General features: G+C 46.5%; 1 protein-coding gene across 11 annotated transcripts in view; it reads left to right on the top strand.

Annotated features, from left to right (window-relative positions):
• Atxn7l1 (ataxin 7 like 1) overlaps window positions 1-20102 on the top strand; it is a 221819-nt gene extending 201717 nt beyond the window's left edge. For 4 of the 11 annotated variants that reach the window (XM_055624450.1, XM_055624414.1, XM_055624484.1 and 1 more), the window contains 4 exons: window positions 2589-2781; window positions 6817-6938; window positions 8255-8560; window positions 11033-12354. In XM_055624450.1, coding sequence (XP_055480425.1) covers window positions 2589-2781; window positions 6817-6938; window positions 8255-8560; window positions 11033-12098 — 1687 coding nt within the window. In that variant the 3' untranslated portion in view covers window positions 12099-12354. Of the gene's footprint in view, window positions 1-2588; window positions 2782-6816; window positions 6939-8254; window positions 8561-11032; window positions 12355-14942; window positions 15018-16638; window positions 18441-18825 lie in introns of those variants that run through there. The other 7 variants (XM_055624440.1, XM_055624432.1, XM_055624423.1 and 4 more) reach the window with 7 other exon arrangements.
• Window positions 20103-24979: the final 4877 nt, after the last annotated feature.

Genomic DNA, 24979 nt, shown 5'->3' with positions numbered 1-24979 from the left:
TCTTGAGCAGGTTCTGTTAAATAAAATAACTCAGAAAAATACTATATGATTCCACTTTTATGTCAACTCTTTAAAAAAGCTGAACTCAAAAATAGAAGGCAGAAGCTGGGCTTTGTAGTGTGGTCCTGTAATTTCAGCATCAGGAGGTTGAGACCAGCCTGGGCCTCATATCTTAAGCTCTCTATGTCCAATAAATAAATAAAAGAAAGGGAAAGGAAGGAAGAGGGAGAACAGGATATTAGTGACAACCAGTGAGGGGTGGAGGGCTGAGGGGTGCCAGGACACATCCAGGTCCAGGGTGAGTTCCGGGGGCACACGCATAGCATGGCAACTCTAATTGATAAGACTGTGTTGCAGATCTGTTACTGTAAACCCCCCAAAATGGCAACCCTACTGGGCCTGGTGGCGCAAGTGTATAGCCGAAGCTACTCCAGAGGCTGAATGTGAAAAGTCAAAATCTCAAGACCTGCTTAAGCTACAGAGTGAGTTCAAGGCCAGCCTGAGTATGCAGCTGAGACTCCGTCTCAAAGTAAAACTGAAAAAGAAGGCTAGAGTTACAGCTCCATGGTAGAACACTTCTCCGGCTGACATAAAGCCCTAAGTTCAGTCCCTCGTAGACAGTGAGGGAGGCAATGCTAAGAAATGATAGATATGTTAATTTTTAACTAACTTGGTCAAAGTGGTATTTCACAAGGTGCACTTACGTTAGCACGGTGCGGTAGCCATGCCTGTCCTTCCATCACTTGGGAGATAGCAAGAGAAGATAGCAAGTCATCTTTTACTACACAGCAAGTTCAAGGCCGGCCTGGGTTACATGAGACCCTGTTACTGTAATATATCTCTGTAAAACTTGGAAAAAATAAAAACAAAACAGGACATTCTTCAGTCCCTTTTTTACATATATGGTGCTACTGCTAGTGCTCTTTTTGTTTCTATTTTCAATTTTTGTTAGGAAAATTCCCCTAGATGCTGGAAAGTAGTGATACGTTGGTGAATACCCACCTTACCTAATTTCAGTAGTTATTATATGAATATTTTGCCATTTCATTGTAATGTATTTTTGTTAGCGTTTTTTGAATTACACAGACCAGGATGCTTCACTTGCAAAGACTTCTTTTAAAAATGAGAACAGCTGGCACCTGTAGGATATGCTGACAAGGCAGAGGCTAGTAGGATCATGAGTTCAAGGCCAGCCTCTGTTACACATTTTCCAGGCATGATGGTGCATATCTTTAATCATAGCACCCTGAAGCAAAGGCAGGCGGATCTCTGTGTGTCTGAGGCCAGCTTGGTCTATATAGAGAGTTCTAGGCCAACCAGGGCTACATAGAGACCCTGTGTCAAAAAAGAAAGAAAGAGGGAAAGAGGGAAATAAAAAGAAAAAAAGAAAGAAAGAAAAAGCTATTTTCCTATATAACTAAGTCGAAAATAACAAAATCCAGGTTACCTTTATCCTGTAAGACAAGGAAGGTCTGCCTTGATGGCTCACCTCCTACCCGAATCTTTTAGAAAATTTAGGAACAAATGTTTAGATTAGCTACTTGAATTGTGACACATGAATATTGAATGTTACTGGAGGAAAGATTTCTACATCACTGAGTTAAAAAAAAAATTGTTGAAGCTGGATCAATGGTTTAGTGGTTAAAAGCATTGGCTGCTCTTCCGGAGGACCAGGTTCAGCTCCCAGCACCCTCATGGCAGCTTATAATTCAGTTCAGGTTCCAGAGGATCCAGTTTTCTCTTCTTGCCCACTCAGACCCCCAGGCACACAAGGGACAATTGTGACATACATGCAGTCAAAATTCCCATACACTTAACATACGATAATAATTCTTTAAGAAGTCCGTGTCTAGGGCTGGGGTAGAGTGTGGCTCATTTGGTAGGGTAGTCGCCTCACGCATACAAAGCTCTGACTCTGATCCCCGGCACTGCACACACTGGTGGCTCACACTTAGGAGGCCAGATACTCAGGAGGTAAAGACGACAGAGTCAGAAATTCAAGGTTGTCCTTGACTGCTTAGTGAGTTCTAGGCCTGGGACACATGAGATCCTGTCTCAAATTGTGTTTTTATTTAAAAAAACAAAAAAAAAAAAAAAAAAAAAAAAAAAAAAAAAAACATGTTTGGGGCTACAGCTTGGATACAAAACAAATAAATTATAATAAATAAAAAAATTTAAAAATGCATGTTTAAAAAAAAATTCTATGCTTGCCCACTAAGGAAATCTGGGAGGACATAAACTAAGATGCTGGTAAGACTTGCTCTGGGGTATTTGCAGAAGAGCTCGAAGAAGACAGGCTCAGCATAAGTGCACTTGTCACAACCCCTCCCCCCCCTCACACTAGGGTTTTCCCCTTGGGCTTGTATTGTACCCCAGAGGCAGCAAGCCGGAGAGCGCCCAAATGTGTTGCACATCCCTGCAGAGAGCCATGGACCCTTCAGGCTTAATTTTTTTTTCCCTCTAGGAAACTGCCATTGGCCCGCCCTCCCTGACATGGTCGTGGGCTGCTTCTTGGTGTCATGAACTGGGTGGTGGATCTGATTTCCTCAAGAAAGCTTACCATGTGTGTTCTTCCTCCCTCCCCTTAGGCCGTCATCTGCAAATAGCATAGGCAGCAGTGCGTCTTCAAATCACAGTGTCTACACTCCGGAGCCCCCACTGCCCCCAGCTGGAGGTGACCTTGCCAGCCGACTGTCCAGTGATGAAGGGGAGATGGACGGAGCGGACGAATGCGAAAAGTTAGACTGTCAGTTCTCCACGCACCATCCCAGACCTCTTGCGGTAGGCCTCCTCTGTCCCTTCTGTGCTGTGTCCCTTGTGCTTCGAAAGCACCTTGGTGATGGCAACAGAGGCCTGTGTTCCTAACGAATGGGATCCCAGAATATAGTGTCATCAGAAGGCTTTCCTAAAGCTGGATGGCATTAGAGATGATCTTGAACATCATGGAAGGAAAGGTGGGGGGAGGGACTGGCGGGAGAAGCGATGCTTATAGTCCTTTAAGAATGCTTGAGAAATGGTGTCTATATAAGTGCCCTTGGGAGCCAACCTTCTGACTTTGCACATCTGAAAAACATAACCCCTGGTCTAGAGTTAGCTGGATGCACTTGCTCTAGAAACTGTCTTAGCAGCAACCCAGGTCCCAGCTCTCGTCACTCTCCCTGGTGGCTCTGTGCTTGACTGTTGCAAGTGTGACCGTATGGCAACAGAGCTGGTGGTGAGGACCAGTGCTTCACGTCAGCGTGGCTGCTTATTGATGAATGCTGTTTGAGTGAACGCGCTCTAGCAGCTGAGATGGTCATTGACGGCAGGAAGGGAAATGAAGGCATCATTTGAAAGCTGTTTCACATTTGCCTTACAACCCTCTGAGAAAGGAAGTGGCTGACGTTGCCAACTACAGAGCCCAAGGCTGGGAATATGGACTCCATGGTGGTTCATTCCAGTGCCAGCCTGAGCCTTCAGGATTTTCTCTGACTGACTCTAGATCTCAAGAGCTTTGTAAGTGAAATCAACCCTGCTCGAAGACCAGGCTGCTCTCTCCTCCTGCATGCGTGTGCCACTTCCTTTTACCTGAGATGATGGTGACCTGTGGCTCACCTATAACCTGAGACTTTGCCAGTGCAGAAATAGTGAGGGACCAGATGTCATGATTTTGTCTGCAATTGTAGAAAACCTCCTCCATACGCGCACGAGGAACATTTCATTATCTTACATGGCAAGAGGTCTCGTGGGAGGTGCTTTTCCAGCCGTAGCGCAGCCTTTCTACTTGGTCTGTACATATCTTTGCCGTTCATGTTTTAATACATCCGCCACAGCCGCAGCGCCATATCTGCTCCTGGTGGCATTATAAACAGAAAGGAAGGGGGCACAAAGAAAAGGGGTCTCCCAAGATGCTGTGCTTTGTTCATTTACAAAATAAGAGCTTCCCATGAAACCCCAGCAGATGTCCCCGTGCGTGGAGTAGGACTCTGCCACATGTCTGTCGCTACACTGGCAGGTGGCAGAGAAGGAAAGGAGCACGGTGACTCAGCTGTGTCTCATTCCAAGGCCTGGGAGGAGGCACATCTGTTCCGTACCTGCTGCAGACAAGATATCAGGATGGAAATGTGGCTGTGTTAGCAAGGAGAAGACAGGGCCAAGTAAGGCAGGGCACGGCAGATAACAGCAGCAGCAGCAGGGCCTGCCACAGTGGACACCTGCAGCTCTGCTGAAGGCACACGCCAGCTTCCCTAGATATCTGTCCTTGCACCTAAGTGGTATTAGACACGCAGGTAAGCCAAAACCAAAGATGCCTCTAGCTCCCAAGTCTGAAAGAGATACTGGCCTCTCCCAAAAGGCCAGGATCTGGAGAGCATCAAGACATCTGTTCGCAGGGAAGCTGCTACAGAACATTAGCTCCAGCCACAGTGGCATTATAGGCTCTTAATGTTTTGCTGACAAAAATGGAAAAACCGTGGGTCTGTTTCTTTGCTTTGTCCTTTTTTTTTTTCTCATGGCCAACTGACACATTAAATTATTTTTTTGTAATAAACCCTTGCTCAATGTGTCCTTAGCAAGTGGGATGAAAGAGGAAGTGATGGCTACACCAGGAACAGCTCCCACAGAGAGGTGGAGACCAGCTTCTGTGTTGAAGAGTTACCATGTATGTTTTCCTCCTTGGTCAGTAAGAACTTGCTGTAGTAAGTAATTTGCAGTATCAGACTTTGTGGGTAGCAAGGTTCTACCAAAGAACAAAGGGAAGATCCTGTGGCTCCTCCTGAGAATGGTTCCAAGAGCTGGCTCCAGGATGCGTGTGTGTGATGGGTGCCAACCCAGCACTGAGTCTGGGCGTGCAGCCAGGGAGCTGCTGGAGGCTTGGGGGGCTGGGGAGAGTGCCATTTGAGTTATGGAGTCATTTGCAGACTTCCCTGAGCTCTAGACCCACCAAATGTCACCTTCAGGGAGGCTGCTTCTTGCACTCCTGTCGTTCACTGGCCTCCAGTTGTCCCTACGTCAGAATCAGTGTTTATTAAATGCCTGACTATTTCTGTGAAAAGTTTTCTCCCAGTCCACTTTTTTTTTTCTTTAAGATGGTGTCACTGTGTAACCCAGGCTGGCTCTGAACTCTTAATCCTCCTGCCTCAGCTCCCTAAATCCTAATTCCCCTCCCCCCCACCTTTTTATTCCTAATCTCTATAATCCTAATACTGAGGAGGATGAGAATGACATTCCACACTTTAAACATTGATAGACATCACATATGTAATTATGTGTACAGAATGAGTCTAAATGAAGCATAATCTATTGTAGATTGTGGTCGTTCTGTGGGAGTTAAGCCTACAGGATGTTTTGTCCAGATCTCATCACTGAACCAAATGGCCTGGCTCCATGGAGCCTTGAAGCCTCCTTTTTCTGTATTCTCCATGTTCTGTTTATCCCTGGTAGGGACACTCTGGATCCTAAGGTGAAGGGATGCTTTATCCCTGGATTTCTCGTGGCCCCGTGTCTCCCTGATACCATGAGCCTCAAAGCCTATTATTTTTCCTTTATCTCTACAAGTCCTTCCTCTCTGGTAGCGATAGTCTGGAAATTAATCGGACAGGATGATTTGTCCCAGGCCTCATCGCTGACCCAAAATGGCTGGCTCTATAGAGCCTCAGAGCTTCTTTCTCCTCTTCCTCCTCTTCCTCCTCCTCCTCCTCCTTCTCCTTCTTCCTGTTTTCTCCATGTACCATGCATCCCCATGGAGAGACTCTGTGTTTTAATCAGATTGGATATTTTGTCCCCACCTCCTATCTGACCCGACCCAGCCTGACTCCATGGAGACTTCCATCTTTGGTGGTGACACCCTGGATCCACTCTGTGTCCTCAGTAGGGGGTGAGGGGTTCAGTTAGATGAGGCTATTAGCAATGATAAACTGGGCATCAAAGGGTAGGTCATAATTGTTAAAGAGGGAAGCAGCAGACACAGGGAACCTGGGTAAGTAACAGCTCAGAGCTGTGATGTATTCCTGGGCATCTTATGAGAGCAAATGAAGTGTGTGGAAGTGCTAGAGGCAGATGGATCTCTGTGAGTTCAAGGACAGCCTGGTCTTCAGAGTTAGTTCCAGGATAGCCAGAGCTACACAGTAAGACCTGTCTTTAGAAAAACAAATGAATAGACAAAAAAAAACCCACAAAGTGTTCTAGGGGCTAGAGAGACATCAGTGATTAAGGGTACTGGCTGCTCTCCCAGAAGACCTCAGTTCCTGACACCAACATGGCAGCTCACAACCGTCTGTGACTCCAGTTTGAGGGATCTGGTATTTTCATAAAGACATACAAGTAGGCAAAACACCCAAAATATAAAAATAAATACATCTTAAAAAAAAAAAAAAAAGAATGCAGATGTGATTGGGACTGATGTAGAAAGGCATTTCACCTGGAGAAAACAGCTGTATGGCTTCAGAAAGGCAGAACCAGCCATTTTCATCCCTAGAATGGAGGCAGGGAACCCCAAGTTCCTAGGGATAATGGGTGGTGTGGAGCTGCAGTGTCTCCCTAAGTTTAGTTGTTCTCTTGTTTTCTACCCTAAAATACTGGCTCCGTCCCAGAAGTAAGAAGTATGGCCCTTCAGGCCACAGAAAACTAAATGGCACAATCACTGGCTTAAATGTGAGGTTCTGCTGGGAATCCAGAACTCATACTACAGCATCATAGAAATATTTTTGGCTTCAGTACCAGTTGCTTCTTTTATTTTGAGTAAAATGGTACCCCTGTGTGTTTTTATGCAAATGTTATTTTTCTCTGTGTAGCTTATTAACCTGTAATCAAAATTAAAATGTTTTCTCCCCCTCATAGTTCTGCTCATTTGGGAGTCGCCTCATGGGACGAGGATACTATGTGTTTGATAGAAGATGGGATCGTTTTCGGTTCGCACTAAACTCCATGGTAGAAAAACACTTGAATTCGCAGATGTGGAAGTAAGTGAGCAGTTCCTTTGTGATATGACATAAGAGCTGCCCTACCATTGCCTAAGCCCTAAACTTGTAGACAAGCCCCAGCACTTGGCTTGCCATAGACCAAAATGAGCCTGAGGTCAGGATTGCTGATTGACTCTGAAATGTCAGCTCTAATTAATAACTTTTTAGAAACACCAACAACCTGCTCTTTGCTTTGTCTTCTTGGGAGATGGTTGTATTGGTAATCTTCTAAACTAAATGAAAAGGATCTTGGGTAAAATTGTGTTTATACTATAGGATTATAGGACTTTTTTTTTAATCACTACTCAGATTGTCTAAAGATATTAAGAATGCACTTCTGTTTGTGATGTTTCTTAATGGTTCAGGAGCAAGAGTAAATTTTTCATAATGGTTACAAACCAATTTCTAGTTAGTTGCTGCCCTCATTAAAAACTAATAAGGCAGATTCTGAACAATGTCGTGAAGTCGGTTAAGTTTGTCTTTGGTCTGTCTCATCTCCCTAGGGCCCTCCCCTCACTTCCCCTCTCTCTCTCTCTTTCTCTCTCTCTTCCCCTTTAAATTCCAGCTTAAGATCTGTTGTTTATTCTCCAACATTTCCCAATGCACTTTAATTTACATAAAGGGAGACCTAGAATCCTCTTGGAATAGGAGGCTGGACCCTCTCTACCCTCACACACATGAAGCTACATCTTGGCCACTTAGCTAATCTGAGTGTCCTACCCACACTCCTAAGGGAGCTTGGGTGTGTACTCTAATAACAGGATGGATAATGTCAGTCTGGGTCCCAGTAGTAGTTGAGACCCTCATCTTGCCCAGTGAAACCCAGGAGAGGACATAGGGCATCCTGAGAAACAGAGGAAACAGAACCCACAGCCTGTTCTTCTCCCCAGTCATCTTAACCCCTTTGCTCACATAGAACTGAGCCCCCATTGTTTTTTCTGCTGAGCACTCACAGGGCACTCAGGACAGATGTTGGTATGTCATCTAGGAAAGGGCCACAAGAGAAGCTTATCATGTCTTCCGACGTGATCACTGCCCTGGCCCTGCGTGTCTGCATGGCATTATCAATTTCTGTCCATATGCATTCAGACTCTTAGAAAGTCCTGCTTAGGGATAATGTAGCTCTGTGTTATTTGATGACCTAGCCCGTCTGCATTAGCTCCTAAACATGGCAGCCAGCCCTGGTGATTCTCCCAACTCTCTGGTCTCCTGTGTTATACAAGTGTACATCCCCGGCACGTGGAAGGAATGTGTTGGTCTGTATTTTGCTCGCTGGTGCTCTGTCAGCTCAAGCTCCATATTCCTTTCCTCCTCAGGCACAGAAGCCCGAGCCACAGGGCGTCAGGTCCCTCCCCTCTGTTCAGGACTTGCCTTACCAATCTGCTGTCACTGAGCAACATTGGGGCTGCCTGGGTGTCAACTCTGGAGAGCGTAGCACCCCGCTGCCCTCTCAGCCTCGCTGCCCAAACTCCAGGCCCCGAAGGGCCCGAACCTGGAGGGATGGCAGCCGATGGGGGCGTGGAAGACATTAGGAAGAAAAGGAACGGCCAAGACTCTTTTTTCTTTAACAAGCATTTAACTCTGCATCAGGAGACGCCAACACAGTATTCTCTTTCAGCCAGGTCAGCATCTGGATCTCCATGCCAGCTGGCAGGGGAGGAGGGGAGCCGTCAGGAATTTATTCACAACCCTGGGGCTTTCATATGGGACTTCCTGTAGGCCAGTGTGCAAAGCCTAAGTCAGGCAGCCCCAGGAAGGTGAAACCTGCTGCCACAGGCCACCTAAGAAACATTGAAACTGTGCAGCATGGGGGACAAGGCTTGCAGAGACCTCCCCCCCCCACTTCTCCACCACTCAGGGTTAGAGAGGAGAGGAAAGAAAGGTCTAGAAAGTATACCAGACGTTACAGCCATTCCAGTCCTGTGCAGGGGCCAAGTAAGATTTAGGACTGTCTGCACAATCTGAAGTATGTTTACTGGGACATTAAGATGTGTCCCATTCAAGTGAAGCCCCAACCCCTTAAGTAAACTAACTATCTGGTGCCTGTAAATTACCCTTATTACAAGTCATGGTCAAACCTCCACCACTGTGTCTGTTTCTCTGAATTTAGATGGTAAGAACATAAGCGGAGGTGGGGGGGAGGGCACCTGCAGTACAAACTAGGGTAACAAAGATAGCAAGAGAGTTGCTACTACCTGCAAGAATATGCCCTCATCCTGTCAAGAAAGGGTTATGTAGGACCAGACAGTTCTCAGGATGTGTGCAGGCCTCCATGGTCTGCCTCTGTGGAAATCCCTGCCCAGCATGCGTAGTCCCCGACAATACAGTTGTGTTGCTGCTGAGGTCACCTGCTTTCCCATCCACCTCTCCATCCATCCATCTGTTCATACACTCATCCATTCATCCAGAAAAATATCTGGGCAGCATCTCGTTTAGGGCTGACAGGGGCCTTAATGTCAGACGCCATCACAGCTGCTGTGGGTTTGGCAGCACCCTTCTCTTACAGTTGATCTTCTTGGTCAGACAGTTTCAAAGACAGCGTGCTTCCAGACTGAGGGCTGCCACTGGATTCCACCCTAGATGTGGAAGCCGCCGGCTCTCCTACAAGTGACAGACAAGTGATCGTCAGAGGTGAATGCTAGGAGAGGGTTTCCCTATCAGCTAGAGGTGGCCTGCAGAGGAGGAGGGGCTGTTAGAGTCTTGTCTTCCCCTGGGCTTCGAGCTGGCCTCCTGGTGCTAACCTCACAGAAGGAAAGCTCCTGCAAACATGCGCTGGGGAACAAGCAGAGAGCTCCCCCCAAAAGATAACTAATTTGAAAGCATTCTCTGCCTCCTAAGGTCACTTATTTCTTGCAAAATCAGGAGCAGGCTGTGATCCCATGGCTGTTGTACCCCACCCCCCACCCCCGCATTCCTGGTCCCAAGAGTAGCAGCAGCATGGACCAAAGCCATACATGGAAGTGGAGCCATTTCCAACACAGGTCAAAAGGCAGAGATGGTTTTATGGCTAGGTGTTTTCATGTACCTTTAAGCTCACACTTAGAACGCTAAAGCAGGAAGACCACAAGTTCGAGACCAACTGGGGCTACATGGTGAGACTCTGTGTAGAAAAAAAAAAAAAAAAAAAGGATGTAAAACCCTTAAGAATGACTCTCTGCCTGATGTTGTCATTGGCTCCAAGGACTTTGCCCTTAGGCACCATCCCCCACCAGTTCCAAGAAAGCCAAGCAAAAAAACAGTGGCTTTCCTATTCCTCCCTGCTCACATGCTGCTCTTCTGCCCATATCCTGCACCTAAATATCCTGCACCTAAACTCCTGGTCCCCTCTGGGCACACTAGGGTCCTGGACGCTTACCTTTACCCAGCTCGGGAACAGGAAGAATTATTGAAGGGCTGCCCCATGCCAATCCCCCTGAAGTAGGGCAAGGAAGAGTGGGAAATATATATATATATATATATATATATATATATATATATATATATATAAAATCATTTTCCAAACTTCTGACTTCCCATGGCCACCACGATCCAGCGGCCATGAGGTAAAATGGAAATGACTCTCTCCAGAGTAGCCAGAGGCATTGGGTAGCAAGTACAAGAGGAGGCTGACAAGTGTGAGGAAGGCCTTTTCCAAAATGTGTCCAGCTAAAAGTAGTGTGGGGACAAAAAGGAATGAAAGAGATTGCAGTAGGCAGACAGGGACATGTCCAGGTGTCTAAGGCCTTTTCTCCTCACTGAAAACTACTTTTATCACTGCCAAAGGTGTGTGAGGTGGGGGACGCTATTCAGGATATTTATAGTCTTAACAGCATTTGCCTTTTTTCGTGAACCCAGATGAGCCAGTCTCCAGTAGCTAAGCATGGAGAACAGGCTCTGAAGGGGTTAAGATAGATGCTGGTGTTGCTTTAGCGGACAGCGGACAGCGTAGGGAAGGGCCATCCTTCAGATCTCACCATCCGTCAAGGCTTCATTCTCCATAGTCTGGTCCTGCCGGGTGTCCTCTGTAGCCCTGCTGATCAAAGCTCACCCGGGCCTCCCAGGCGATGCCAACTCGATGTCTCACTGTTTCTCTTTGGCTCTTCTCTCGTGTTTAGGAAGATCCCTCCTGCGGCAGATAGCCCCATGCCCTCGCCAGCAGCCCACATCACCACCCCTGTTCCAGCATCCGTTTTGCAGCCTTTCAGCAACCCCAGTGCTGTGTATCTTCCTTCAGCTCCCATCAGCTCGAGACTCACCTCTTCTTACATAATGACATCAGCCATGCTCTCAGACGCAGCTTTTGTGGCATCGCCGGACCCACGCGTCCTCATGTCCCACACCACAGCTTTCCCCCATGTGGCTGCAACCCTCAGCATCATGGACTCAACCTTCAAGGCCCCATCCGCCGTGTCCCCGATACCAGCTGTCATTCCTTCCCCATCCCACAAGCCATCCAAAACCAAAACCAGCAAATCCTCAAAAGTGAAAGACCTGTCAGCTCGTAGCGACGAATCTCCAAGTAACAAAAAGAGGAAGCCGCAGTCCTCCACTTCCTCCTCCTTACCCTTGCAGGCTTCCCTCTCGTCTCCATTGTCAGGGCCCCACAAAAAGAACTGCGTTTTGAATGCCAGTTCCGCTTTGAACTCCTATCAGGCAGCCCCTCCCTATAACAGCCTGTCTGTGCACAACTCAAATAACGGGGTAAGCCCACTCAGTGCCAAGCTGGAGCCCTCAGGACGGACCTCACTGCCCAGCGGCCCCATGGACATAGTGAGACAGGTGGGCGCCGTGGGTGGCAGCAGTGCCTCCTGTCCCCTCTCCGTGCCCTCCCTTGCGCTCCACGCAGGGGACCTCTCTCTGGCCTCACACAGTGCTGTGTCTTCTCTGCCCCTCTCTTTTGACAAATCAGAAGGAAAAAAGCGTAAGAACTCAAGTCCTAGTAGCAAAGCCTGTAAGATCACTAAAATGCCTGGTATGAATAGCGTTCACAAAAAGAACCCACCCAGCCTTCTTGCACCGGTGCCTGATCCCGTTAACAGCACCTCCTCTCGGCAGGTAAGGGAGCCCCTGGCACTGCCTTCATCGGCTCTGGGGGGCAGGGGGAGCTGGGCAGCGCCCCTGCTTGGCCAGGTGGCCCACACAGGTAACACAAGCATGGCTCCTTTCCCCAGGTTCCCATAGGCAATGTTCACCCTGTGCTCTGAGCGTTCTTGGTAAGACATTCACTTTGCTAGTCCCCAATGCTAAGCGCTTTACAGTAACCACTTCCTTTGGTCCTCACACCAACCCAGCCCGGGGGCGGGGGATACAAAATGGTCATCACTTTACAGGTAGGGGTAAACCCAGACACACAGAGGCTCGGAGTTCCCCCACTCATTTTGTTTGTTTGGCATCTTGAGGTCCTGAGGACTACTTCATTAAAGAGTTCTGTTGCTAAGCAGTTTGTTCTGATCTGTTGGCATCCCCACAAGATAAGCCCGAGACCCAGGCTGGTTAAGTGATGCCCAGGTCCCACCTGGAGAGTTGGCAGCCTGACTGTGCCCAGTGATTGTCCTTACCTCATCGAGCTGTCTCCACCCTCCCCACCTTCCTAGTATATGATATAGCTCCTCCCTTCCTAAAGCAAAAGAGTGCTCGGTTCCAGATTACCCACAAGAGGAGGCACCATGAGGAAGCCAGGAAGTGTGGATGGCCTGAGAACACTGTTGCTTTCTCTGATCTCTATTCCCATTCACAAATCCAGGCTATCTCCTTAGGCTGGGGGGAGCTGCTGATGACAGCCCTCAACTACCCTGGGTCCACCACATGGGAGCTCCGAGCTGGAGGGCAGGGGCTCAGGTTCCCCAAGTCTGCTCCAAGTGGGCTTTGAGAGCTGCTCACTCTATTGGAGACAACAGTAGCCCCGGTTTGCCACCATGAACGGACATGAGACCCTAAGAGCCATTTAGGCACGCGGACTTTGGAGATGGTTATTAAAAGATGCTTCAACACAGTGGTTCTCAACCTAATGCTGTGACCCTTTCATACAGTTCCTCATGCTGTGATGACCCCCAACCATCAGATTATTTTTGTTGCTACTTCCTAACTGTAATTTTGCCACTGTTATGAATCATAACATAAATATCTGATATGCAGGATGTCTGATATGGAACCCCTGTGAAAGGGTTGCTATCCCAAAGGGGTCATGACCCATATCTTGAGAACCACTGCTTTAATGTTTTGTATCACCATATATAACACTTAGCGAAACCCCTAGAAAAGCACCCCCTGATGGGGATTCACAGGCACACACAGGGGTAAGGGCCAGACAGCCACAGCCTTGGCCAAGGTGAGACATGGGTCCTCCAATATCATATACAGCCATCACCCTCCAGATTCTACCTGGAGACGAGATTGCTAGCCAGTACCCTCTATAGACTCAGAAAGAGGCACACACAGCTTCTTATACTGGAACATTTGCCCACAGTCCACCTGGTGATCTTGTGAAAGGCAGATTGAAGGGCTGGAGTAAGACCAGGGAGTCCATGTTTCTAACAGGTTGCTAGTTAGGGCCACCCCTCTGGCCTGTGGACCTCCCCGTGGCAGCAAAGTCCTATTGCTTTCCTCATTTAAAAGAACTTCCCTCCAAAGTTCTCACAGCTGACAATATGTAACTGATAGTTCCTGTCCCCAAACACTTCAGATGCAGGAACCCAATACCTAACCCATTATTAAGCCATTTTATACGTGAGTCAAACAAGCATAGGAAGGTTCCACAAGATTACCATAGTCACACCGCAAGTGAATAGTGGGCTGGGACTTAAACGCAGGAGTTGGGCTCTAGGCTCTTGGCTCTGTCAAGTTGCAGTGTCTATGTACTGAGCACTGGCCTATTGGCAATAGACTGCATGAAATGCTTAGTCAGCATGATGAATCAGCAAAACTAGCATTGAGAAAGAGCAGATAAGCCTCCCCAGAGAATGTGCATTAGGAGAGCCTTGACAGCTGCCTGCAGGCCAGGCAGCACCCAACCCCCAAAGTGGTAGTGCTAGCTCAATGCTTGTCACCACTGAGAAATGGCTTTGGCTAGACTCACCACTGGACATTTCCAAGCATTAGGAAAAGGCTTTTGGCATCTGTGTCACTTCTGTGAGAAGGCAGGGAAGAAAGCTCAAGATGAGAGCCAGGTCTGGTGGCCCGTGTGTAATTCCAGCACTGGCAAGATGGAAGTAGGAGGATCGGGAGTTCAGGTCATCCTCAGCCACTTAGTGAATTCCAGGCCAGCCGAGCCTACATGAGATCCTGTCTCAAAAAAACGAATTCAAAATGAAACTGTGTGTGACTTGCAGACGACTTACAGGTTCTTCTACTTGTACCTGCAAAGGAAAAGGCCAAAATTCTCATTAAGGTATAAAATTGAACATAGAACAGTACTGTGGTTGAAAGGCCTGTGCCTATATGCAAAGGAGGAATGAAGACAGTGGAGGAGCTTGAGGCGGGGAGCGATAGCTGCCTTTGCAAATGGCCTGAGGCCACGGGACTGCCATCAGCTCCCCTCTGAGCCCACCCTACTAGGGACCAAGGACAGTTACAGGGAGAGGCTACATATATCCTCAATCTTACCATCCCAGGGACCCTACTCTCCCTCCTTCCCTGCACAAGCACAATAGCTGGTTTTCTGAAGAAGGGGCCGAATGTTTTTTAAGCCAGACAGTCCTGATACTTTATTGTAGGGCCTGCACTGTGGTCAGAAAGATGGGTTCTTGTGCTACAGAATGACAAGCTCTGCCTCCTGTGGTCTGCACATCTAAGGAACAAAACGAAGAGCTCCCACTGTTGTTCTATCTCTGGGAGAGGGGCATACCAGAAGCCCCCAGAAACTGTTGTCCCTTTTCCGGCCAGTTAAGTTGGAAACATCCACTCTGAGTAATCAAGGGGTTATGGCATATAGGACTGTTCTGCTCTTCTGCCCTGACAACATGTGACAACAGAGGGTCTTTTCCAAGTTGCCTCTGTGTCTGAATGGGGGTTCATGGTGTCTTTCAGGTTGGGAAAAATAGCAGCCTAGCTTTGTCACAACCCAGTCCTGCAAGCATATCCAACCCAGGACACAGCCGACAGGTAAGTTTCTAGGGGTGGGAGAAACCACATAATGCGAACATCAGGCCAGAAGGCTGTGCACTGGACTCAGACCCTAGTTCAAATCTCACCTCCAGCTAAAAGGGCTCACCTGGCTTCTAAACAAGGGGCTTCTAGTTCTAAGCTTTGGAGCCTTGAGCTTTTTACTTCTCTATGCTCCCACTTCTTCCTCTATAAAATGGGGATCATGATGGTCCCTAAGGTCCTATGACCTACATGAGAAGAAATTAGTTTGTTCACGTAAAGTCTCTGAGAAAACAGCAAAACACTCTCTGGCACATAAGGAAAATCCATGTGTTAGCTATAATGATTGTTCTTACCTGGACTGTGGTGTCTGCAGATTTCTTCTCTGGGTTGTTGGGTTTGGGTTTGTTTGTACTACCTCCTAAGGGTATCATGAAGGTAAAATAAGGTAGCAGAGGACATTGTTAGTGGTGCGTGTTGGCCACTGCCCTCTTCAAGACCCTGGGGGAAACTGCAGCTCCCATTCAGTGTGTTCGCACAGTGGGAACACTCACAAAGACTGGCAGTGGTTTTGATAAACTTGAGTTAGAGCAGTAAGTGTGTAAAATCAGTGACTTTATCCAAAGGTGCATGCATGCGTGTCTGGGGGTAGGGGGAAGGCGGGGAGGCAGTTAGATATGTCTCTTAGGTGGTGTAGAAAGCACAAACAGGTTGATGTGTTGCCTCAAACATAAGTGTGTGATCTGGGTTTGTAAATAGTGACTAGCAAGCAGTGTGTTGGTGTTTTGCTCTTTGGGATTTTCCCATAAATCTTGGGTCAGAGTTTGAGGGTGGAGCTGTTTTCTCATCTCCAGAGGCTGGAGGACCCCCAGGGTCCTTGGCCCTTTGTGTAACTAAGCAGCTGCAGGCAGATGCTTTCCTAGCCCTGAAGAGAGCCTTGCATCCAACAGTAGCCTCTGTTGAGGGGGTCTCTCTAGAGGTCACTGTGCACACCTGGAGAATACACTTGTACCCTTGCTAGAACAACTTAGTGTACGCCTAGCTCCCGATAGGGACTCAGATGCCGGCAGCTGGTTGTGGCAAGTATATAAAGATGACAGTAGCTACTGCCAGCTTGAGAGCGTTTCTCTACAGGCACTGTGCTTGGCCCTTCACGGACATCTCTGTCACTGAAGCTTTATAGTAACTTTGTGAGGGACAAGATTGCACTCAGCTGATAAGTGACGATAGCCACTCAGAAGATTAGCCACTTGTACCCCAGATCTCCAAGGCTCCCCCCCCCCGTTTAACCCAGGACTATATGCCTTTATTTGGTAACTCACCGTGCCATTTACGTTATGTAGGAAAGTTTTGCTAATAAAAGTAAAGATACAAAGAAAACAAGCAGGTATCCCAGCCCTCTATCCAGGAGAGATCCCACGAGTGCCCGCTGCACTTGTGCCCATGTTTCCCTCTAGCCTTGGAGCTATTGGAACTGACACGTGGACATCCTTGTAGTTGCAAAGTCTGACTGCTCTTAGCAGTAATGGGTTCTTTTCCTTTCTGTGTTATACAAGAAAACTGAGGTGTCTTCCCCCCACCCCCACCAGTAATCTCATGGATCCTCTTGAATGAGACAAGTTTTTCTTTTCTTTCCTAGAAGAACACAAGCAGAATGGGCAGGATAAGGACTCTACCCTAACAAGATGGTAAAGCCACTTTACACCAGTCCAATCTATCTGTCATCCTCCCCAGGAGACTAAGTCTGGAGAAGGGAGGGCACTGGCCTGTGGAGGGGAGTGATTCCTGTTTGCTGCCTGTGGCTCTGGCCTTTCTTCTTCTTTTTTTTTTTAACATGGATTTTTGTTTAAAAAAAAAAAAAGGCAAAAGAACCTGAATTTAAGATTTACAGAAAACAGTGTTTTCTCTCTGTTTTTCATTTGTTGTGTCTTATACATTCTTCCACGTCTGGGGTCGCTCCCCTTGCTCCTGATGCTGCTAGTACACCGTCATTTTGCTCCAACCCTGGGAATAGAGATTACAAACTGTTGGTTCCCCTTCCGGGTTCAGGTTTCGGGTTTTGGTTCCGGGTTCCGGTTCTGGGTTGGCGCCCGTGGAAGCTCGTGAACTTTTAGCACGTGCAGAGCTCATTCTCTCCCGAGTCTTTTCCCGCCCTGCCCTTCCATTGTCACCTGACAGTCGTCATGTTCCAGTGGCCATCAGAAGCTGCTGGCTCCCACCAGCAGCGCTGGACCACATGCTGGTGGGGGGACTTGCTGGGGAGGAGCCTGTGCTTCGAGTTGCTTCATGGCGATGGGGGAAGACCTCCAATTAGTTTCTGTAGCTCTTCTTGTCCAGAGCCAAATTCCAACAGCTAAAGTGAGGTCAGTGGCACTTTAATGATGTGGTTCACTCAGTGCCAAGGCCTAGCTGTGCAGTTCAGAAAGGATACACCTGGTCAGGTACAGGGGCAGAGGGACCTTACCTGAGAGGAAAGGAAGGAAGCCCATGATTGGGAAGGAACCCCATGATTGGGATGGTCGGAGGGTGTTTGGAATAAATAAACTCTGAAGTCTTTTCCAGGGCGCACTGCACACTATCCTTAAGATGGGTCAGCTGAAAGCCCACAGGGACCAGGAAAGCCACTCCATGAGGTGGCACAGTGACCATAGCTCCTGTGATGGTCCTGGGGCCAGAAAGAATCCTCCAGAAGAAAGTCTGCAGGGAGGGTTTTGTGCCAAACTCCTTGTGGGAAAGAAGTACATCGGTCACACACCCACACCTTAGATATGCTTGCAGTCCATCTTCAGAGGCCCCAACTCAGACAGCCCAGTGCCCTGGTAAGGACAAGCATAGAGAGGAAGAGACACAGGCAAGGAGGCACTGGAGCACCACAGCTGTTCCTGTTGGAGTTTGAAAGAAACCGCAGCACCAACAAGCTCCAGTGCAGGGTCAGGAAGAGAATTCACACATGAAGCAGGTGTTCTGGGCTTTGACCTGAAATCAGACGTGAATGCTAGTTTTGCAGCTGGGCACACCCCCTCCCTCTTTCCCTCTCTTTCTCCTTCCCTCCCTCCCTTCTTCCCTCCCCCAAATTTTCCTTCCCATTCCTTTTCTCCCAACCCAAAGATCAGACTACTGTTGAGTTTCATCCTAGGACTGGAAGCTGCAAAGACGGGAGGCAAAAGGAGTGATTTCCGTCGATGCAATTGCACTGACAGTGTTTCTTAAGGGACTCCTGAGTTTTTAAATAGAAAATGAAGGTTTTGTTTTTGAAGTCAGGAGTTGATATTAAGCAAGTACTAGGACATTGGTTATGATTATTTTGTTTTTCTTTCTCCACTGTTAAAAGTGCACTTATATGCTGGTTAATTTACATCTGGGGTGGGGTGGGGAGGGAGACTGCAAATTCAAGGGACAATTGTTACTTTTTTGTTTTTTGGGTTTTGTTTTTTTTTAATGTTAAGGCAGATTTTAAGACTTATAAATGTTTAAGAAATTATAAACAAGGTTAGATCCTTTGAAAAAGTTTAGAAGATATTCTTAAAGTAAATTTTTATAGTGTTAATTTTGTAATAATTTATGTTTTACTATATTACAGAGCTAACTGACCAGAATAGTTTCAAAAACAATATGAAACTTAGGAAAGTTTAAGCAATGTTTATATTTTTAAAATGTTCTTTGAATTATGCTTTTATTGTACATTTCTTCAGACTCAAAAGTGTGTACATATCTTTGTTATTTTTGCACAATTTTTGTCTTGTTTGGTTTTAGATGTCTGTTGGTTTTATATATATATATATATATATATAAATACATAATTTATTTTGAGTTGTAAAACTTGCAGGATTAAAAACAAAACAAGTCTCAGCAACAGAAAAAGCCTCTGGTCTGTACCCTTCTACTCAAAGAGGGAAAACAAGGGTTGGGAGGTGAAATGGCTGCTTCTGAGAAACAGTGGATTGATTCACAGAGGCCGAGGAAGCAAGCAGGCTTCAGCACGGCCCTCGCTGTGCCATGCATCCATAGCCGGAAGAAAGAGGCTCTCCACCCAGTGCTGCTTACTTGAGAGACTGCTTTGACCAAAAGGTGAGGACAATTCCAGAAAACTGAGCAAAAAGGGAAAACCCACGGTATTTCTTCCTTCACAGTCGTCCCCAGGTTGATGTATTAAACGCTTGCAGCTAGAAAAATAAATGGAATGCAAAGAAAAGATTTCCTTTGGGTTTGTTCTCATGGAATTCAGTTGGACTAACCCCTAAAGCATCAAGAGAGTGGTACCCTTCTGGTCTTCTGTTCCCCCACCCCACTCAGCCTTCTGTCTCAGACCCTTGGCTGCTCACACCCCTGCACACCTGGGGAGCTCCTGACACGTCGCCGGCCACAGAGGCTCTGGATGTTAAGCATAACGCAATGCATAGACCTGTCAGCCATATAAAATTTAAAAAATCAAAAAATCGAGTTGGATAACTTGTATGCCTTCTTTTGTATCAATGTACCAACTGTAAATAACGCTGATCAACCTTTGTAGAAAATAGTTTATACGGCGTATTCTATTATTGCTGATTCTCAGTGAACTCTTGTTTAAAGAAAAGGAAAAAAATGAAATTTTCTATTTACACCTTATATTTTGTTATGCTGTCAGCCCATGGCACTTTAACCAAACTCTGTGGGTTTTATGTAGCTGGTCAGTCATGGGGTAAATTAAATAACTATTGTTGCACAGACAAGAATTTGCACCTGTTCATTTGTCCTTTCCTACTAACCAATTTTAGAAGCTTTTCCAGAAGAATTTTGAAGAGAGCATGTCCAATCATACTCAACAAAGGCCACACCGTGGAGTGGGTTTCTTTTGTATGATCCATATTTTGTAACACTAAGCATTCTCCTTCTTTGTCCTGCACCTTTATGAATTAGCACTATCAGATAGAATCCATTCCATGCCTGTGGTGTTGTGAGCAAATAAACGTCTGAAGTAGGTGTAAATAGTAAACTCTATGGCTTAAAATTACCGTTCTTAAAAGAGAGAACAAATATGTATCTAATGATACTGCCGTGGTTCATTCAGCACCAGGTCTGGAAATAATCTCCAGTGAGTGATTGTATTTTTTTTTTTTTTTGTAACATGGCTTTGTAAATAAAATAATTTATATGTTTGTAAAAACAAAGTCTTCTGGCTTTTATAAACTTTATGATATTATGTTTTTTTTTTCCTTGTGAATGGAGGTGTTCTTACCAGAACAGCCTTTCTAAGAGCATATGCATTCATGGCAGGAGATGATGGAGTAGAAGATGGTGAACTCAATGAACAAATATATACAGGACCACCTCTGCGTCTGCCCCAGTGCTATGCGCTTTGTTCACTGACAAGAAATAGACAGAAGGCCAGCTGCTCTCTAGAAGCAGCTTATTTGGAGAGAAGGCAAATAATAACAATCTAGTGTGTAATTACAGGGTGTAGCAAATGCCATGGTGGGGAGGACTGAGCTGTGTGGGAGGGAAAGCTGGTTTAACATGGAGGAGTTCTTCATGTTGAGAGTTCTCCTGAAGAAAAGGTAGAAAGAAGAAAAGCTTCATAAACTCACTTGGATCAAGTGGGTGTTTTATTGGTAGAGCATAGGCAGAGAGACAGAAGTAAGGACAGGTCACTGAAGAGCTCACAGACTTGTGATCTGAAGGGCTTTGGCTGGGGATGTGAGCTATCTGCTCTCTGGAGGCAGCATTCAGGGCAAGAGACCAAGAGAGAAGCGAGGCCTAGTGGCACTAAGGAGGCAGAGGTAGGAGGATCTCAGTGATTTCCAGGACAGCCTGCACGATGTAGTGAGACCCTGTCTCAGAGAGATAGAGAGACCAAGAAAGAGGAAATGGCTCTGTGGCCCCAGGATAATGATGGCAACTATAAGAAGAAATGAGTGGGCATATTTTAGACAGTAGTAAGACTTGTATAGATAAAGCAGGGCTCCTACGCTTTAACAGAGGAACCATGTTGGGTACAGACACCATTTCTTCAGAAGTAAAAACCCAAGGCAGAAAGGGCTATGTTTTGGCTACAGGACTGGTATTTCCTGACTATCACAAGTTGTGCCTCATGCCCTTCACATAAGCAACCCGAGGTACTCTCTGAAAGTGGTTCAGTGTTTGCCTAGTGCAGAATACCTCCATGCAAGGTAAGAGGCTCAAATCTTCATATTCGTTTCAACACCTTCTTGAAATTACCCAGGCCATCATGGGTATGCCTATCCAGAAGGCTGCCAAGTATGTAAAAGGTTGCACTTCACAGAACCACTTTACATGGCTGCCATAGTGGGGTTGGTAGGTATGGGCAGGAACCCAAAGGATGTGCTGACAGTTTTTTTTTTCCAGGGTGTGGGTTAAACCTTAAATTGTGGAGCCAAGGATGACCTTGAACTCCTGGTTCTGCTGCCTCCTCTTCTCAATCATTGAGACTGCAGGCCTGCATCACTGCATCCCCAAAGTGCTGAAGTCTGTGCTGCCTGGGTGTGAAAGGGCAAGAGTATGCTAAGCACAAAGGTTTATACATGAGCCTAGGATGCAGGTTTTGGATGCACTTTTAATTATTACAAAATAATGATCTTTTTGAATTTACATCATACTTTTAGAAACCAATGCTGAGACCTAAGTGATGTCTGTGCAGTGCTCAAGAAAAAAAAAAAAAATCATGAGTCCCTGCCACTTTGTGCAGGGCAGATCTAGATGTAGATTCTCTGTTTACTGAGCATGAGCAGGTGAACACAGGACTAAGATGGTCGTGATCCTGACAGAGCTTCTGCTCAGATTAACCCAAACAGAGTTCCCATACCCAGTGAGATGCTTCCCACTGGAAAACAACAGTTTGTCCCTAAGTCAGAAGAGAGGCTCACAGAAGGTAAAGATGCTACCAACAAAAGCAAAGAAACAAAAGTGGATTGGGAATAAATACAGTCTAAAGTAATGCAAGTAAACTTTTTTTAAAGTTCTGTTTTGTACGTGTGCATTTGCTTATATGAAGACTATTGTATAAGGCCTAAGCTACTACATCATGAGGGCTTGAGCATGGCCAGAAGCTGATTGCGTCAGGAAAGTGATTGGCCCCAAAGCATAAAGTCCTGAATCTGATCCCCAGCACCTGCAAAAACAGCCATGCTCAGCTGACCACGCCCACCCATGATCCCAGTGCTGGGGAGGCAGAGGCAGTAAGATCTCCTGGGGGTTGCTGGCCAGCAGCTCTAGCCAATCAGTGAGCTCCAGATTCAGCAAAAGTAAGGCGGAGAAGCAACTGAGAAAGACACCCAGGGTCAGCCACTGGCCTCATATACCTGTACAGGCACACGCACATGCGCATACACAGAAGAGAGGGATAGAGACAGAGAAGACAGAAAGAGACAGAGACAAAAACACTCAGAGGAGAGAGAGCATGAAATCCTCACAACCAAGGCTCTCAGCAAGTCTTAATTGTTTGGCCTGGGAGGTCGAGTTATTTAGAACCAAAGTATGGTTATGATTACTTGAATTACTTGAAGGAATATAAAGACAAGCAAGAAGACACTGGAGACTTAGAAGAAGCCCAAACCTGGCAAGGACTTGAAGATGAAACACAGAGAAAGTAAAGCTAATAGAAATGGGGTAGCTGAATGCCAGAATTTGACATGCTTTTGTCAGTTTTGTTTGTTTTTGAGACAGGGTCTTACTGTGTAGTCCTGGCTGTCCTAGAACTCACTATGTAAACCAGGCTGGCCTTAAACTCACAGAAATCTGCCTGCCTCTGCCTCCTGAGTGTTGAGGTTAAAGACGTGTGCCACCAGTACAGATGATGGTTTTGGTTTTTTTTTTCCAGACAGGGTTTCTCTGTGTAGCCCTGGCTTGTTCTGGAACTGGCTCTGTAGACCAGGCTGGCCTCAAACTCAGAGATCTACCTGCCTCTGCTTCCCAAGTGCTGGGACTAAGGGCGTGCACCACCACACCTGGCTTGAGGTGTTTTAATGGAATCACATACTGTTGCACAGTGAAGAAAAATGTTGATGGCAAGAGCAGGAGGATTTTGTAAGGTGAAGGTCATGTGACCCTTCTAGGGCTACCACAATCTATTGGTTTAAAAACACAGGAGTATTCTCTCTCAGACAGATTTGTTCTTAGACTTTGTTCTGTTTTGTTTCTGGGCATGGGGCTGCCTTGTGTGCAATGCTAGGGATTAAACTCTATCTCTTTACATTTCTTATTTATTTTGGAGGGGAGCATTCGTCAGTAAATGATAAGATTGGAGGTCAGAGAACAACTTGCAGGAGCTGGTTCTCACCTAGCACCACCTGGATTCTGGGGAGTGACCTTAGGCCACTGCTTAGCAGCAGACACCGTTTCCCCCTGAGCCGCCTCACTGGCCCTAAGCCCAGAGCTGTCTAAATGTAGTGCCCTGCCACCACCCTGTACACTCTGTTCTGTTATCCCTCAGTTCTGAAGGCCGGAAATCTCTGGTGGAGGTAAAGGCTCTAGAAGAGAATCCTTCCTTTCTCTTCCATGTTGACTCTTGGCACCCTTTGTCTTAGAGATACATCACTTCAGTATGTCTTCATCTTCACATCTCTCCCACTGCCGTCTTCCTATAGAGGTACCTGTCACTGAGTTCAAGGCCTCTGCTACATCTTCAATGATTTCTGGCAATAGTTTGTTGATTACATTGCAAAGCTCCTCTTCCCAAATAAGGTCACACTCACAGATTCTTGGGAATAGAATTTAGAGCTATCTTCGGTAAGTTGCCATTCAACCACTACAGCGACCTTAGTGAAGCAGGTGTGGTGAGGTTTGCTGTGACAAAGCCAGCCTGGGATACGTTAGAGGCTTCATGAGAATCAAGCAAGGTATCTCCTGTGAGCACAGATATCCTCAGGAGGTTAGAAGGCACAAAGGGAATTGGGCAGAAACAGGAGAGTATTTGTTTTGTTTTTTCAAGGAAGCAGAAGTCAGTAGACTCTTAGGCTGGTGAGACACTGGGCAGCAGGAGAGAATGAGATTGAAGAAGCAAGAGAAAATAGCACCAGTATGTCGGCCCTTCCCTTCCACCATAGCCACTGTTGAGCAGCTGGAGCGGAGGTGGTGCCAGCTGTACAGGCAAGGCTTAGAGGAGCACACAAAAGTCAGCGGTGGAACTGGTGCTTAGAAAAAAGGCACAATGGGTATGTGAATGTGATTGCCATAAAGACTGAGCAGGGTGGGTTTTGTTTTGGTTTTGGTTTTGTTTTTTTACCCTGGAAAAGATATTTGAGCATAGCTGAAGGCAAAAAACAAAAACAAACAAACAAAAAAAACCTCAGACAGATGTCAACGTTAGCGACGGCACATTGACTTATCAGAAGTGGCCTTGGAAGGAAAGCACAATAATGAGAAAATTGAGAGCTGGCACATCAATGGCAGAGTGTGTCTTGAACACTGTCACTTAAGAAAGTAAAATCGAAACCTCCAGGGCTGGTGGGATAGTTCAGCACTTAAGAGTGCTGGCTACTCATCCAGAGGACCCAGGCTCAATTCCTAGCATCCATATGGCACCTCACAGCTGTAACTCCAGTCCTAGGGGTTCTGACGCCTCTTCTGGCCACCGTGGGCACGGCACACACATGTGCATGCAGGTAACACACCCATGCACATAAAATGAAACAAACTTCCCTCATCACCTTGGACAGGAATCAGCTACCAAAATGAATAAGCTCAGTTTAATGAGCAAATAACAAATATTAACGCAGCTGCTTCTCCTGGGTTTTGTTTTTCATTACTGTGTTCAGTTATCTTCATCACGAACATTTTATACACGAGCATTTCAGAGTATTGGCTTAATTAGTGCCGTGTCTTTGGTTAGTAATTAAATGTTTTGCTGAGACAGAAAGAGTGAGAAAGCAAGAGCAGGAATCCTGTAAAGCAAGAGTGGTTACTGGCCTTTGCCAAAAAAAGGATACTTCTTCAGGAGTGGTGGGAAAGAAAACTTGGGGTGGGAAAATGAGAGGATTCCTGTTTGA

The sequence above is a fragment of the Psammomys obesus genome, unplaced genomic scaffold (assembly GCF_907164565.1).
Source record: "Psammomys obesus unplaced genomic scaffold, mPsaObe1.curated_primary_1811, whole genome shotgun sequence".
Classification (NCBI taxonomy): Eukaryota; Metazoa; Chordata; class Mammalia; order Rodentia; family Muridae; genus Psammomys; species Psammomys obesus.
Note: the sequence above shows the minus strand (reverse complement) of the source record. Positions and strands in the feature narration are given on the sequence as shown.